The sequence below is a fragment of the Abrus precatorius genome, unplaced genomic scaffold (genome assembly GCF_003935025.1).
Source record: "Abrus precatorius isolate BTA unplaced genomic scaffold, Abrus_2018 Scaffold8, whole genome shotgun sequence".
NCBI classification, from domain to species: Eukaryota; Viridiplantae; Streptophyta; class Magnoliopsida; order Fabales; family Fabaceae; genus Abrus; species Abrus precatorius.
In genome coordinates this window covers 28,314,389-28,328,565 of record NW_020874428.1, presented here as the reverse complement: position 1 = coordinate 28,328,565, position 14,177 = coordinate 28,314,389, and the positions used below count along the sequence as shown (strand labels likewise).

The 14,177-nt window shown below is 29.3% G+C and overlaps 1 protein-coding gene across 1 annotated transcript; it reads right to left on the bottom strand.

The window, feature by feature from the left end:
• Nucleotides 1-1,953: 1,953 nt before the first annotated feature.
• On the bottom strand, nt 1,954-5,422 carry LOC113874621 (protein NRT1/ PTR FAMILY 4.3-like). Its single transcript, XM_027512836.1, has 5 exons — nt 5,296-5,422; nt 4,976-5,193; nt 3,945-4,385; nt 3,383-3,489; nt 1,954-2,812 (listed from the first exon to the last, which is right to left on the bottom strand). Exons 1-5 carry the CDS (start codon nt 5,420-5,422, stop codon nt 1,954-1,956), a joined length of 1,752 nt encoding a protein of 583 aa, XP_027368637.1.
• Nucleotides 5,423-14,177: the final 8,755 nt, after the last annotated feature.

Genomic DNA, 14,177 nt, shown 5'->3' with positions numbered 1-14,177 from the left:
ATTTAACTAATTTGAATTCCAGTAAATGCATTTACGTTAAATTTGATTAAAAAAAAAGTATCACCTATAATAACTTAGATAACTCTTCCACACTCTCACGCGAGAGCAACCCTCGTTTTAGCAATTTGCGTTTGGTTTTGAATTATTATTATATATCCATGCATTCACATACTATATTTTGGACCATCCAATGCAAGGGTTGGTTTTTCATCTTTTATAGAATATAAAATAACTGTTATATTTATGATTTACAACATGATTTTATATTATCTGTGATAAAAAGAATAAAAGAATTTTAGAGTTCGTATATATATATATATATATATATGGTATTAGTTTAATAATTTACATTTTCTTCGTGATTTATGTATAAAATACCAGGGAGAGAGACATTTTCGCTGTAGATTGCCACAATAAATCTACAGTAGAAAGGTATAGTGACAAGACAAAGATTTATATTATAATATAGATAAGATGGGATAATAGATTTGAAAAGTTTTATCTCTATTAATTTCTTGTTATTTAATAAAATATAATCTTCTGTTACTGACAATGTCTACTTCTCCTTCTTTCTTATTATTTAACAGTGATAATATTTTAATTTCTTATATAATTTAAAAGCATTGGAGATAGAAGGAGACCCATTTGCAAAAATGAGATGGTGGAGTAGAGAAAACAATCATAACTTGAAGACCAAAGTGGGCTCGGTGGCATGACCACAGCTATTTTTGTTGGTGGGGAAGTGGGAAATCTGTTAATCTTTTAGCCAACACTTTGATGTAACTATTGTCCTAGGAGATGCCAATTTGAAATGGTTCTGAGGGGGACCTGCCCTTAACAGTAAAACATGTTTGAGACATGTCTCAGTGGCATAACCGTACATGATTGTAAAAAGGAACAATAACAGCCTCAACAAATCCTCAAATACAATTTATTATTGTATATGTTTTTAGTCATTCCTTCTTTTTCTGTTAATGTCTGAGCTTGCATTAAAAATATATATTTTAAAATTTTATTCTTTTTACTCTATTTAGTTAACCTTTTTATTTATTAATCTTACTTATAAATCGAATATATTTTTATAAATTAATGAATAAGTAAGTTATGAGGAGATTTATGATTTAGTCTTGTTTATTTTTTAATTTAGTAATAATTAATTATTTATCTTATGATAAATATGTAAAATAATTGAGAATGCTATAAAAGGCAAGGATACAATATGAAAAAAGTAATAAATATTTTTTAAAATTTCTAGAGAAACAAGAAGAACAAAATATATAAAAAGAAAAAATGGTTTTAAGCATGGAACTTACCTTATGTGTCAATATGCACAGGCATTGCATCATATTAGTTCGGCGATTCATCTTGGTCCGAACTCTCTCTCTCGCACTCAAGTTCACATAGCTATGAATCTATTTGTTGGAATTTTATTTTATGAGATGTTTTGGAAAAAAGTATAAATTTTGTTTGTGATTATAAAAATAATTTATAACTTTATGATTCTTTTTATCTTATTTTAATAAATTTTCAGTAATATATATTAAAATAGTTTTTCACAAGTTTATTTACAATTAAGTACGTGACACAAGATTTGCATATTAAATAAATACTTAATTAAGATGACTATTTAAACTCATTATATATACACGTTTACGTAAGATTTTTCAATATTGCTTCAATTATTTAACAAGATTATAATTATTTTTCTCTTTATATACTCTATAAACAAATAAAATATAAGCTTCCGGCTACTGAATTTCAAGAGTAACACAGAACAAAAAATAAGGAAAGAAAGTAATGCATTAACCTTGTGAAATAAGATGGCCTTCCCTATATCACATTTTCATACAATTCTCTACAGTAAATGTGAGCCTCAATAGAGTATATATGCAGAATTTTCAATAGCTATACTTATATTACAAGAAGAGTAAAGATAAATATAGAAATAAGTTGCTATGGAATATTGTCTTCTGCTGAGTATGGACTGTTTTCCTTGGCATTGACGAGGGATAGGGAATTAGGAGGTTGAGAATAGCGTTTGGACCAAAAGAGATAGTTGAAGAAGTTGAGGAAGCTTAAGGCAGCCAATAACCAATAGAAAAGATCAAGCCTGTCTTGGTTGAGGTTGTTGTAGTGAAGCCAACCACCAGTAGAAGAAGTTGAAGTGATTTTATTCACCAAGGAAACCAAAACTGTGCTCAAATAAAAGCCAAATGAGTAGGAGCAATATGTGATGGCTGTCAAGAATGCTTGCATCCCTTTCAAGGACTGTTTGTAAAAGAACTCAAGGAGCCCAACAGCTGTAAACATCTCTGACAACCCAAAGATCAAATATTGTGGGGTAATCCAAAAAATTGACATAGTTTTGTTATGGTTCACAGCTGCATCCCTTCTCTTTTTCTCTAACAGAGCAGCTGAAACCATAGAAAAGGTAGCTAGGAAGAGCCCAAAACCTATTCGCCTCAAAGGCGAGATTCCAGACTCATGGCCAGTGAATTTTCTGGCAAATGGGACAAAGAAGGTGTCATATAGAGGGACTAGAACAATGAGCAAAATGTAAGGAATAGACTGAAGTGACGCAGGAGGGATATTAAAGGATTTAGTGAGATGGGTGTCCATGACCATCCCTTGTTGGACTGAGAATGTCTGCAGCTGTGCTAAGATTGTGTTGAATACGATGGTGCAAGAAAATATGGGAATCACCGATAGCAATATCTTCACTTGCTCAACTTGCCCAACACTGCATAATCTCCATGGGCTTTCCTTTGCGTCAGCACCCTCCTGGACTCTTATACAAGCCTTGTCCAAGAACCTGCATATATATATATTGCCACATATTGAATCTACATTCATATAATAACATGGTTGATTGAATCTTAATTTGATTGTCGACATAGAGTTGAATCTGAATAACTGAAACTAGGGAGCACATACACAACATGAACACGGCGACACAACACATTTAAAAAGAAAAGGATACGACATGGTTAACATATGCTACATCAAAAATAAAATAACAATAATATACTAAAATTATTCAAGAAGATAGTATATTATCTTGTCTCGATTATTTACTATAACTATAACTATTACTAACTAGCAGGACACGTATTGGAATGTGCCGCTGGCGTATTTGTGTTAGAGACGTATCCAACACCAACACGCCAGCTTTCTAACCGTGTCCGTGCTTCCTAGCTTTGAAATTGAGATATAAAGAAAAGAACCTTTATCGGTTACAAGTGAATTGAACGAATCATGAAGTTTATAAAATTGTTTCTTTCTCACGTTTAATTAATGATCTAGGTGTTTGGGAAAATGAAATTCAGCCCACAATGGAAAATAAAGAAAAGAGAACCAACAAAACCAAAAAATATGAAAGTACCTGAACTTATCAGTATGAAGAAGACCATCATTGTTTTGGCTTCCATAAAGAATTTGTGGGTCAGATGGAGAAACCTGCTTTCTTTTCAATATTGCAGCCACAATAACCTAATATGAGATCAAGTTAACTTGATTTTAGTTTAAGAGTCGTACGTACGAGCCAGCATTATCCATAGACACCGTAAAAGTTAACACTCCACCGCACATGCACAACTCAGCAAGCACAAACTATCTACTATATTATTCGACAACCCAAGAATAAACAAGTAACAACCGTACATGTAATAAAGATTTCAGAAAATCAAAATAGCCAATTTTGCCCCATGTAAATTACATGATCCTACTTAATGGTTAGGGTTGTACTGTATTTTTTTAATTAGTTGCTACATTAATTTTTCTAGATATCTAGGTGTTCCCCTTAATAAGAATGCAGTAATCAAGTCTGACCATTGAATTAGTATTCTCGGGTGTTTACCTTTATCTATATCTTACAGACACACAAATGAATATTATATTATTTCTTGAGAGTGGATTTAGCAATAGGTATGGTTTAAGATTGGTACCTGAGCAATAGGGATTAAAATACTGCCTTGTGGGGGCTTGTTCCTGTAATATAGAGTGCCACATATCAAGCTTATCAATCCCATTGCCATTGCAGCCGCGGATACCCCGAAGCCCACGTCCATTCCAGAATGAGTTTGAACCCAAACAAGAATCGTTAGGCCAACAAGTTCTCCGAAAGAGAATGCAAAATATGCTGCGTTGAAGTAAGTGGAGAGCTTCTTTAACTGCTTGGGGTTGTCTTGATTGAATTGGTCTCCTCCATAAGCAACCATGTTAGGCTTGACACAGCCACTCCCTAATGCCACCAAGTATAGTGCCACAAAGAATATCATGGCCTTGAAGCCCTTTGCTTCTATGCAGTGTTCTCCATCGGTTACCACATTGCATGGCGGTGGCTTCAACTGAGGAACATGAGCTTGGACAGACAGCAATATGAAACCCTGTGTGTGAGAACCAGAGATCAACGTATAATTAGAGCCAAATATATACAAGTATGAGATATCGTATTCGTGTGACAAGATTATAAACAATTTATATAAGACTCCTTTTTCTTTGTTTATCTTTCTCTGTCCCATCACTTATTTTATGCCGCATTTTTCTCTCTTATTTGTATGTATTGTATATAATTTTGTAATATAAATATAATATCTCTATAATTATGTCAAAAAGATATACATGTTTGTATATATGCGCGCACACGCGCGTGTTACGGCACTCTCGGTGCACAACAGAACTTTATATAATTGATGATCTCGTCAATAGTTCAAAACTATTTTTTTAAAAAAAATAGTAATTAATAATAATAAGAATTAGAAAATGAGCAATTGACTGAAGATTCCGTATTGACTTATAATTAACGCTGAAAATATGATTTGAAAAGCAATAAACGGCATCTATAATTGTATATCCAGCTGTGTTGGTGGGCTGGGAAGATACATAGTACAGACAGAAAAAGATGTAAATGGAAAAGCAAGTGTGTGTGTGTGTGTGTGTGAGAGAGAGAGAGAGAGAGAGAGGAGGGGTAGCTTACAGAAAGTTCGACAAAGCCAAAGATGAGCAAAGTCCAGAAGCTGCCAAGGTAAGAGTCTGAAAGATAGCCACCAAGGAGGGCCAAGATAAAGATAGTCCCAACAAAGTTGGTGACAACGTTGGCAGACTTGGACAAAGAGAAGTGCATCTCATTGGTGACATAAGTTATGAGATTGTTGCCTACTGCGGCTATTGCCATTATCTCAAATGCTTGCAATCCTTTGATTAAATTAATGAGAGAGATGAGAATTGAGAACAGAGAATAATGAATTGAAATGTATAAATGGAAGATGGGAAAAGGGAAAGAAGGGAGAGAGATACCAAGAACAAAAGCAGCAGGAATCATTCCACCATGCTTTGAAGGGTTGGAGGGTCTGCCTCTCCAATCCAGAGTTAGAGTGGATGACTCTTCTTCACTCTCACTCTTGCGAGGAACCTCTGACTCCATTCTTTCTTTAATGCTTTTGCTGAAATTGAGGCCTGAGTTTGTGTGTGTGTGTCACTGAGTCTTGTAACTCTCAAGCTGTTTTATAGTGCCACTGCCAAGTGAAATTAATATATATTATTCATTCTGACCCCAAAAGCAAGAGTTACACTTACACTTACACTTACACGCGCTCCCTCTCTCTCTCTCTCTCTCCCTACTCATTATTCACACCACAACACAAGGATTGTCGTTGGTCAACAGTCAACCTGCCCAACTCCTATCACAACACCATTCTCCTCTCTGTCTACTGCTTCGCCTGACCCCATCTCGCCCCACAATTCCATTTTCTTAATATTATTTGGTAAAAAAATTATATATATATTATTCAGCTTTAAGATTTTTTAATAAATATTTTAAATAAAACTAAAATATGATGATATTTTTAACAATTAATTTTTTTGTATATCAAATATTTCCTTAAATAAACATAAATCCAATTAACTACATTACATCCCTGTGACATTAATATTTTTTTTATCATTTAATTAGTGTATGTTCAAAGATAGATTTATATTTTCTTAAATGTTAATTTGGATAAACAATCGACTCAAGAGTAAAGTACTTTGGATTTGATTTATCTGAAATAAATGTTTAAATTTAGATTAACAGTGAATATTATCATTTTACACGTTTTATTTGTCTATAGAGTTAAATGGGGTTAGCTTCGTTGAGAGTGAGTGCGTCAATGATGGACAGTTTCCAGAATAGAAGAAGAATGATGCCGTCATCAATTTTTTACCAAATTATCGGCAACCCGTGAGTTTTCGCTATAACTAACGTGCGTGTACTATTATATTAATAGTAGACTCATTTGTCACAATTAAGTTGGATTTAAATTAAATGATAAAAATATTTTTTAAAATTATAAATTTTAAAAAACATTTTTATTTGCTAATAATAAATATTTTATCATACCGTATATAGTTAAATTAAATATATCACTTTTTACAATTAAAAAATTATTTACGTGTTAAATAAAAAAACTAAAAGATGTGTTGTGGGATTATTTTGAAATTTTATAAATTCAACAAATTATATATTAATTATTAATAAAAAATTATTATATTAAAAATGAATAAATCAGTAGAAAGATGTTTATAATTCTAAAAATAAATTATTAAATATTCAAATAAGGATTCAATTAAAAACAAATGTTTAGTAAAAAAAACACATAACATGATGACAAAGAAAATATTCTCCTAAAATCATTCTTCTTTTGAAATAGAGATCCACATTCATCAAATGTTCAAGATTTTATTCTTTAGTATTTATTTAAAATAATTTAATAAATATATGCACAATTTTTTAATAATTAAATTTTGTATAATTTATTTATTTAATATTACTTTTAAATTTTGAAATTAAAACTTTCAACATTAAAGATATTATTTTTTATTATTTTATCATCCTTCTTTATTATTATTGCTTGTTATTTATTTTTATTTTCATTGTTATATATTTTTATTTTAAAATTATTACTGTTTGTGAGTTTTTTGTTGAATAAATAAATAAATTTTTATAAATTTAAAATATATTTTTTAATTTATTTTGTGAGACGTTTGTATTAGAAATAGGCATGATATAATATGGCTAGTTCATTGTTTTAAAATGCATTAAACATAAAATAAGATAATAATGTATTATACTTATATCTTACATATTTTTTACTTGTATCTTATATCTCATTCTACTATGTTTGTCAAATAAACTCTTGATATTTTTACACAAAGATTTAGAAAAGAAATAAACATATTGATTAGTAAAATATTTTTATTAAAATATATTTTGTTTCATTTTTATTTTCTAAATAGTTAAATCATACATTACTAAAAAAATATTATATTCATTATTTATTTATAATTTAATTAAAATATATCATAATATTTTATTGAAATATTAAAATGTTACACTATATGAAAAAAATATTTTTTACTAAAATAATCTTAATTTGAAACGGTAGGAATAAGAAGGTAGGTTTTTGCACTTAGCTATTTCATCTAATTTTATTTATTAGACCCTTTAAATAAATTATAAATGTTTAAAAAATCAGTAAAATATATGGTGTATTAAGTTTTTTAAAAAATAATTTTAATATTTTTAGATTATTTTATTTAAATTTAAACTTTATTATCGTATTAAATTCTTAGAAGTTGGAAAATTTTAATTACGAGAACCAAATGTTATACAAAATGAAATAATAAAAATTTAATTATAATATATAATTATTATTTACATTGTCATCCTTGCATTGTTATTTTAGCATTAAAAATTAAAACCATACCCACTGTATTAAAAATAATTAATGGTGTAAAACTGTTTATATTGGTAATGAAAGCAAATTAAACCCCAAATAATAAGTTTTTGTAAAATTTTATTAAATGTCTTATATTAAAGATCGTAATAAAATTTTGAAAGAATTTTTTATAAAATGAGTGAAAAGAGCATTACTCCCAAATATATAAATGAAAAGTATTTATATCATGTATGTATGTTAGTCTCTAATTATTATTAAAAAATAAGTTTAACTCACTTTTAAGATTAAATTCAATGAACAAAATAATAATTCAATTTTTGTAAATAATATTTTACCATATTTTTAACTAATATAAAACATTTTAATATATATTTTCACATTTAAAATTGAACATTTAGTGTATAATAGTTATAAAATTATATATGTATAGGTGATCCAACGTTGAAATTGTCCCAATATTAGTATTGAATTATTTGACACTATATTAAAAAATTAATTTTAACTAACTTTTAAAAATTAACAAAATAAATAAAAATTGTCAAAAATTTATAAGAAATTTTTTTTATATATTTATGAGTAATATGAGATTTATTAGGGCTTTGTTTGATTTAGTTTTGATTTTTAATTTTTAAAAATTATTTTTTAAAATAATTTTATAAAATAATATTTAGAAAAAATAAGAAAAATTATTTGATAATATAGTTTTTAAAACTGTTTTTAGTTAAATTTTTATTACTTTTAGAAAGAGAAACAAAAGCACTTAAATAATTAAAAAAAAAAAATTAAAGCTTACATTAACAAACAAGTTTTTTTATTTTTTTTAAAATAAAGAATATATTTAAAAAGAAAAAAAAGAAACAAGCCCTTATTTTTTTGATTAAATTCTGAAATTCTCCACATATTGTTGACCTATCCTCTAACCCCATCCATACCACATTGATTTCCATTCTGTTGCCATACTTTTATAGTGCGAATCATTATACTTTTCTTAGCAACACTCATTTCGGATGGCAATTTTCCAACTATATCTTCCACGAAGTTAAGCACAAAGCCACTCTTAAAAGCAAAATAATTTCTATATTCTAATTAGGTAACCATTTTTCTAATCTTGTAAAGGATATGCCGACCATTAACATTGAGAAGAAGAAAAAAATGAGGTAGGAATTAGGGATCCAAATTCTCTGTAGTATTGGCGAAAACTGTAGGGAGCACAGTGTGTTTTTGCTTAAGCGAAATTTAACAAAACGTGATTTTGGCTTAAGCAAAAGAATTTAGCTTAAGCAAATTTAGTTAAAAAGTAAATTTTTGCTTAAGCTAAAAAATTCACTTCAGCCAAAATTGTAAAAAAATTTAAAACTTCATCATCTTCCTCTTTAAACTGTAGAAAATTTAAGAAACATTTGTTTCTCACCAATAACTATCTAGGTACTAAAGAATCTTACATATTTTATTCTACCAATTATTTCAAATGTATTGTTTAGTGTGCTAAATATTAGTGAGATAGAACCATTTAAAATCAAGTTAAATTGTTGATAATTGTAATAAGAATTATAAGAAGGATAATTTTTATAAATTGGTTGAGAAATAGTTACATTATTACATATTTTAAAACACTTAAATTTTTGTATTATGACTATAAAGTGTGACCATATGATCTTGTACAAATGTTTTTAAATGTATTGTCTAGTGTGCTATTTGTGCTAAACATTAGTGAGGTAAAACTATTTAGAATCAAGTTAAATTATTTAAATAATAATAAGAAGTATAAGAATGATAACTTTGAGAAATTGGTTGAGAAATAGTTGTGATATTACATATTTTGAAACACTTAAGTTTTTATATTATGATCATAAAGTGTAACCATATGATCTTGCATAAATATTTTTAAATGTATTGTCTAGTGTGCTACTTGTGCTAAATATCAGTGAATTAGAACAATTTAGAATCAAGTTAAATTATTGAGAATAATGATAAGGATTATAGGAATGATAACTTTGAGAAATAGTTATGATATTACATGTTTTGAAACACTTAAGTTTTTGTTGTATAATCGTAAAATGTGACCACATGATTTTACATGAATGTTTTTCAACTTTTATGTAGTTTAAAAAGGAAGAAGATAAAATTTTAAATTTTTTTGCAATTTTAGCTTAAGCGAATTTTTTAGCTTAAACAAAAATTTACTTTTTAACTAAATTCGCTAAAGCTAAATTTTTTGACTTAAGCCAAAATCGCGTTTTGTTAAATTTTACTTAAACAAAAATGTACTGCGCCTCCTACAGTTTCTGCCAACACTGCAGAGGATCCGGATCCAAAAATTAAATGTTTTGGCTGAATATCACTGTCACGCTAGAGAATAATTTCATTTATATTAATTTGAACATAACAAATTGATACCATATGTAATTTATATTTAGTTATTTGTATACACGTTAAAATTTTAAATAAAATAAAATAAATTTTTATTATCTATTTAATTTCCACTGAACATTCTCCCTAGGGGAAAGAATGAGTTGAAAATGAAGTTTTTGGTAGCATTACAATAAACTTCCACATGCGCTTATTGCAAAGTAGTTTGGAGTGTTATAACAAAGGACAAAAAGACCAATTGAAAAAGGTTGTCGCTGCTAATCCATTTAAGAACAAAATGATGCTCACATTTTCGAATTCATTGGCCAATCTATTTCCTTTTAAATATTAGGTCTATGTGTCCTTTTTGTTTCATAGAAAGTATACACAGACTGTTCATGCATACTTTACTTCAAAAATAATCTATCGCAATTTCAAAGAAATCAAGAAAAAAAAAACAGAGGCTTTTTTCATCAAGTGTGTATCAATATACTCTTTATTTTTTTTCCAATTAGAATCAATAAAAATAGTAAATATTTTAAATTTTAGAGACACGTTCTTATATATTTGATTAAATTATTAATGTTGTATTTCTCTATACTATGGTGAAACGAAGTAGTATCTTATAATAATAAATCGAGAGCAGTTAATTCTAATCATTTAATTAATTTTATACAACTAAATAATATTACTAGCCAACTAACAATTTGAATATTTGATTCAATTACTAGAAAGTTTCCATTTTACTAAATTAATTTATAATTAAGTGTTTAGTAATAATGGATAGAGAATGGGTATTTTCTAAAAAAAGAAAAGGTGCAGTGTGTGTGAATATTTATAGTTACAGGTGGCTGGAGTTAAATGGGTTGGCGGCATAGGGTAAAGAAGGGTACATGATCTTTGTTGTGCTTAGATTTTCAAGTACATGAAAAAGATGTTATGAGAACAAAGCGGGAGACAAGTGGAGACACGCCACATGCATCCTAAGCGGATCCCATAAATTCCCCATTTAATTCTATTTTATTCCTCTTTATACCCCAAAATCAATGGTCACACCAAGTTTCTTCACTTCACCACTTTCCATCAACCTTTCCTCAATGCTATACAAGCCATTTTATAATACCTCTTCTCAAATTTATCATAAAATAAAAATCCAATCGCTTTCTCACCCTTCAATGTCTTTAAAGAAACAGGTGGCAAAAGTTTAGGCCGGTTCCATTTTTCGCTTAATGCTCATGTTCTTATCTCTTCTCACTTTCTATTCATATGAAACTTTTATTTATTTTAAGTTATATGGAAGTCAACAAAGGCTATTGGGCATCCTTTTTACTTTCATTCTGTCGATTAAACATCATTATTTAATATATCCATCCCATAAATTTAATTTAAATTAATAATAAACAAACTCTTAATTTTTTTTATTTTACTTATTTTCTCATTCTAAATGAATTAAATTCCTTCCTATAGTAACAATTTGTCACTGAAGAAAGCAAAATTCAAGTACAAATTTGATTTCAAGAATTTCTTTTCTATAATTTAACCCACGATAGCCATGGAACTGATCAATAATTTTTCTTTCCTTTGTCTTATTAATGTGAACAGCAAAGGTACACTGAAAAAAAAAATATAATTGTGAACAAAGGACCTTCATCTCTGCATATTGCCTAGCTATTGAAAATTTGGGTAGACGTATACATTCAACTTACTACATTCAGAGAATCTTATCATTGCTTTTATGGGTGTTGAAGACAAATACATTTTATTACATATAGATATATCCGTAGTGGAAATGTGCTGATATGATGTGTATATTAGTAGAAGGGATGATTCAGAATATTAAGGTTTTTGAAATTTGACATTTCAGGAAATAACGAATTATTAATTAAAAGGATAACGTATCTTCAATCACTTGCTTTATTCAAAAGATTGAGTTAGACTTGTGCTCTACCAACTACCTCTTACGACTCAAAGTCAGCTTTGTAAAAATTGAGTCATATGTGAATACTTGCTACCAAACTTTATTGGCTTATTTTGTTTGTATTTTTTCTTTTTTGGGTACCTTGGTTTTTTGAAAGGAATTTCACACACACATATATTTTTATATTTGAAAAACAGTTTTATAATTTATAAATCAACTCTGCACGTTATTATCAAAAACTTTTCAAAATATTAAAGTCAGTTTTACCTTATATTTCATGTTTTTAATTTATTTTTATATAATAAAATAAATTACACCCATTGCACCCCATTGTAGGGTACGTGTGAAAGAATTTTATTTTATTTTTTCAATTTAACATATATAAAAGATATATAGTGTTAAACAGAGACAAGGATGAGATAGGCAGTCCCAAAAGGCAAAATCATTGTGAATTTTCTCAGTCAGACTCACGAAAACACAACCTCAAGACTGACGTACGTGACAAACTTTTAAGAGAAAACAGAGTTGAATAATTAATGTTGTATGCTACATAATATTGTATAGATTCCTTCAAATATTCAATCATTCTTTCCAAGTTTATCCATATAAATGAAAAGAATGTCTTCACTTGAAAGATAATGGGAGCCTGTTATTGCATTGGCATTTCCCTTATGTCGGTGCTGAAAAAGCCATTGGATGTGCGTTACTTATTATTATTTCAAAGGTTTACTTAATTAGCTCTCACCCATCCACTGAAAGAGCCACGATACCACTAAAAGCATTGCTCTTTAAGTCATTGGGTGTTATTAGCGCCCTTGAGGTAGTGTTGTGTGGGTTAGCTTCGGCGCGTGTCCGGGGCCAACAAAGCTTATTTTACATTACATGTGTGTTTGGAAGACGGTGGCATTGTGGAAATTGGAATGCCTTAAAAACTGATTTGATGTGTTTCTTCGTGATCGTGCGTGCACACATGTTGGTAAAGTCAACTCAAACAATAAACTTTGGATACAAGCCCTTGAATTGTACCGAGTTTTGTCAAAGCACAACTAATGTAAAGTCAAAAAGGGCCATATATAGATAGATTGTGTGGGTTGGTGGATGGGTCATCCCACCCCACAAGGATTCGTCTACACCATCCCTTTCTTTTGGAGGACTTCATGGTTCAAAGTTCAGACTTGGTACTACTCCGCTCACCAACTCATTTTTTCGGCTAATACAAATCAATGAAAATTTCACGACCATGCACATGCAGGCTTCAACACCTTTTTCTTGCATTCAAATTTGTATGCTTTGACTTCTTGTAATTCCAAACCTGCCGTATTATTGTACTTTCAAAGCATGGTTTGCACTATGAAATTTTATTTGTTTGCTTATTTGTGAGATGTCAAAATTTTCATTTCTCCTTTCTTTCTATCAGATCATGATTCCTTCAAGGAAGGTGTTAGTTGCACATGCTTAGGTCCCTATTTTGGCTTGTGAATTCCGAAGAATCTGAACATATATATTAGTGAAGTCAATTCATCAACATAAAATGCCAAATTTGAACATGGTCTTCGAGAAATAAAAGGAACGGTGCGTCAGATGACAAATTAAGGCGTAGGATTGCCACAAAACGGGGTACACGTGGAACCTGTAATGTAATGAAAGCTAAAGAAATTAAGAGACAAGACTAGTTAAGGATTTTTCAAGAAGTTACTAATTCCAACTTCCCTCACAATTGGTCATTTGTAGAAGAAATTAGAACAACATATGAAAATCAATATATCATCAAATTAACACTTATAGACCATAGGATATGCGCATAAGTTGGGTGCTGTTTCGTGGTGACTTTGGTGTTCTTAATCGCATGGAGTGTCATAACTTAACCTACAGACCCTGAAACAATGGTGGATAGTGAATTAAGAGGCGGAATAAACTTTGATCTCATTGCCAGGAAAATTGTCTTACTATAAATTATCTTCCTCCAAATATCAGGTAGGCAAAGCATACGTGAACACAGTTCACCATGACCTATGGATCATATTATTATTACAATACATCGTGAACTTTTGATTTGTTGTATCTGTGTTTATATGAGAATTGTTCACTATTCTAGTATTCCCACCTCAGATTATGATTTATGAATAGGTAAAGATAGGTTTATGGTTAAAGAGAACCAGGCAAATGAACTTTCAATGGAATGGAATGAATATTTT

Coding starts and splice junctions, on each gene's coding strand:
- LOC113874621 (XM_027512836.1), bottom strand. CDS start 5,422: ATGGAGTCAGAGGTTCCTCGCAAGAGTGAGAGTGAAGAAGAGTCATCC. Junction 3,490..3,944: donor TTTTAATCCCTATTGCTCAG/GTACCAATCTTA, acceptor ATCTCATATTAG/GTTATTGTGGCTGCAATATT. Junction 2,813..3,382: donor CTTCATACTGATAAGTTCAG/GTACTTTCATAT, acceptor ATATATATGCAG/GTTCTTGGACAAGGCTTGTA.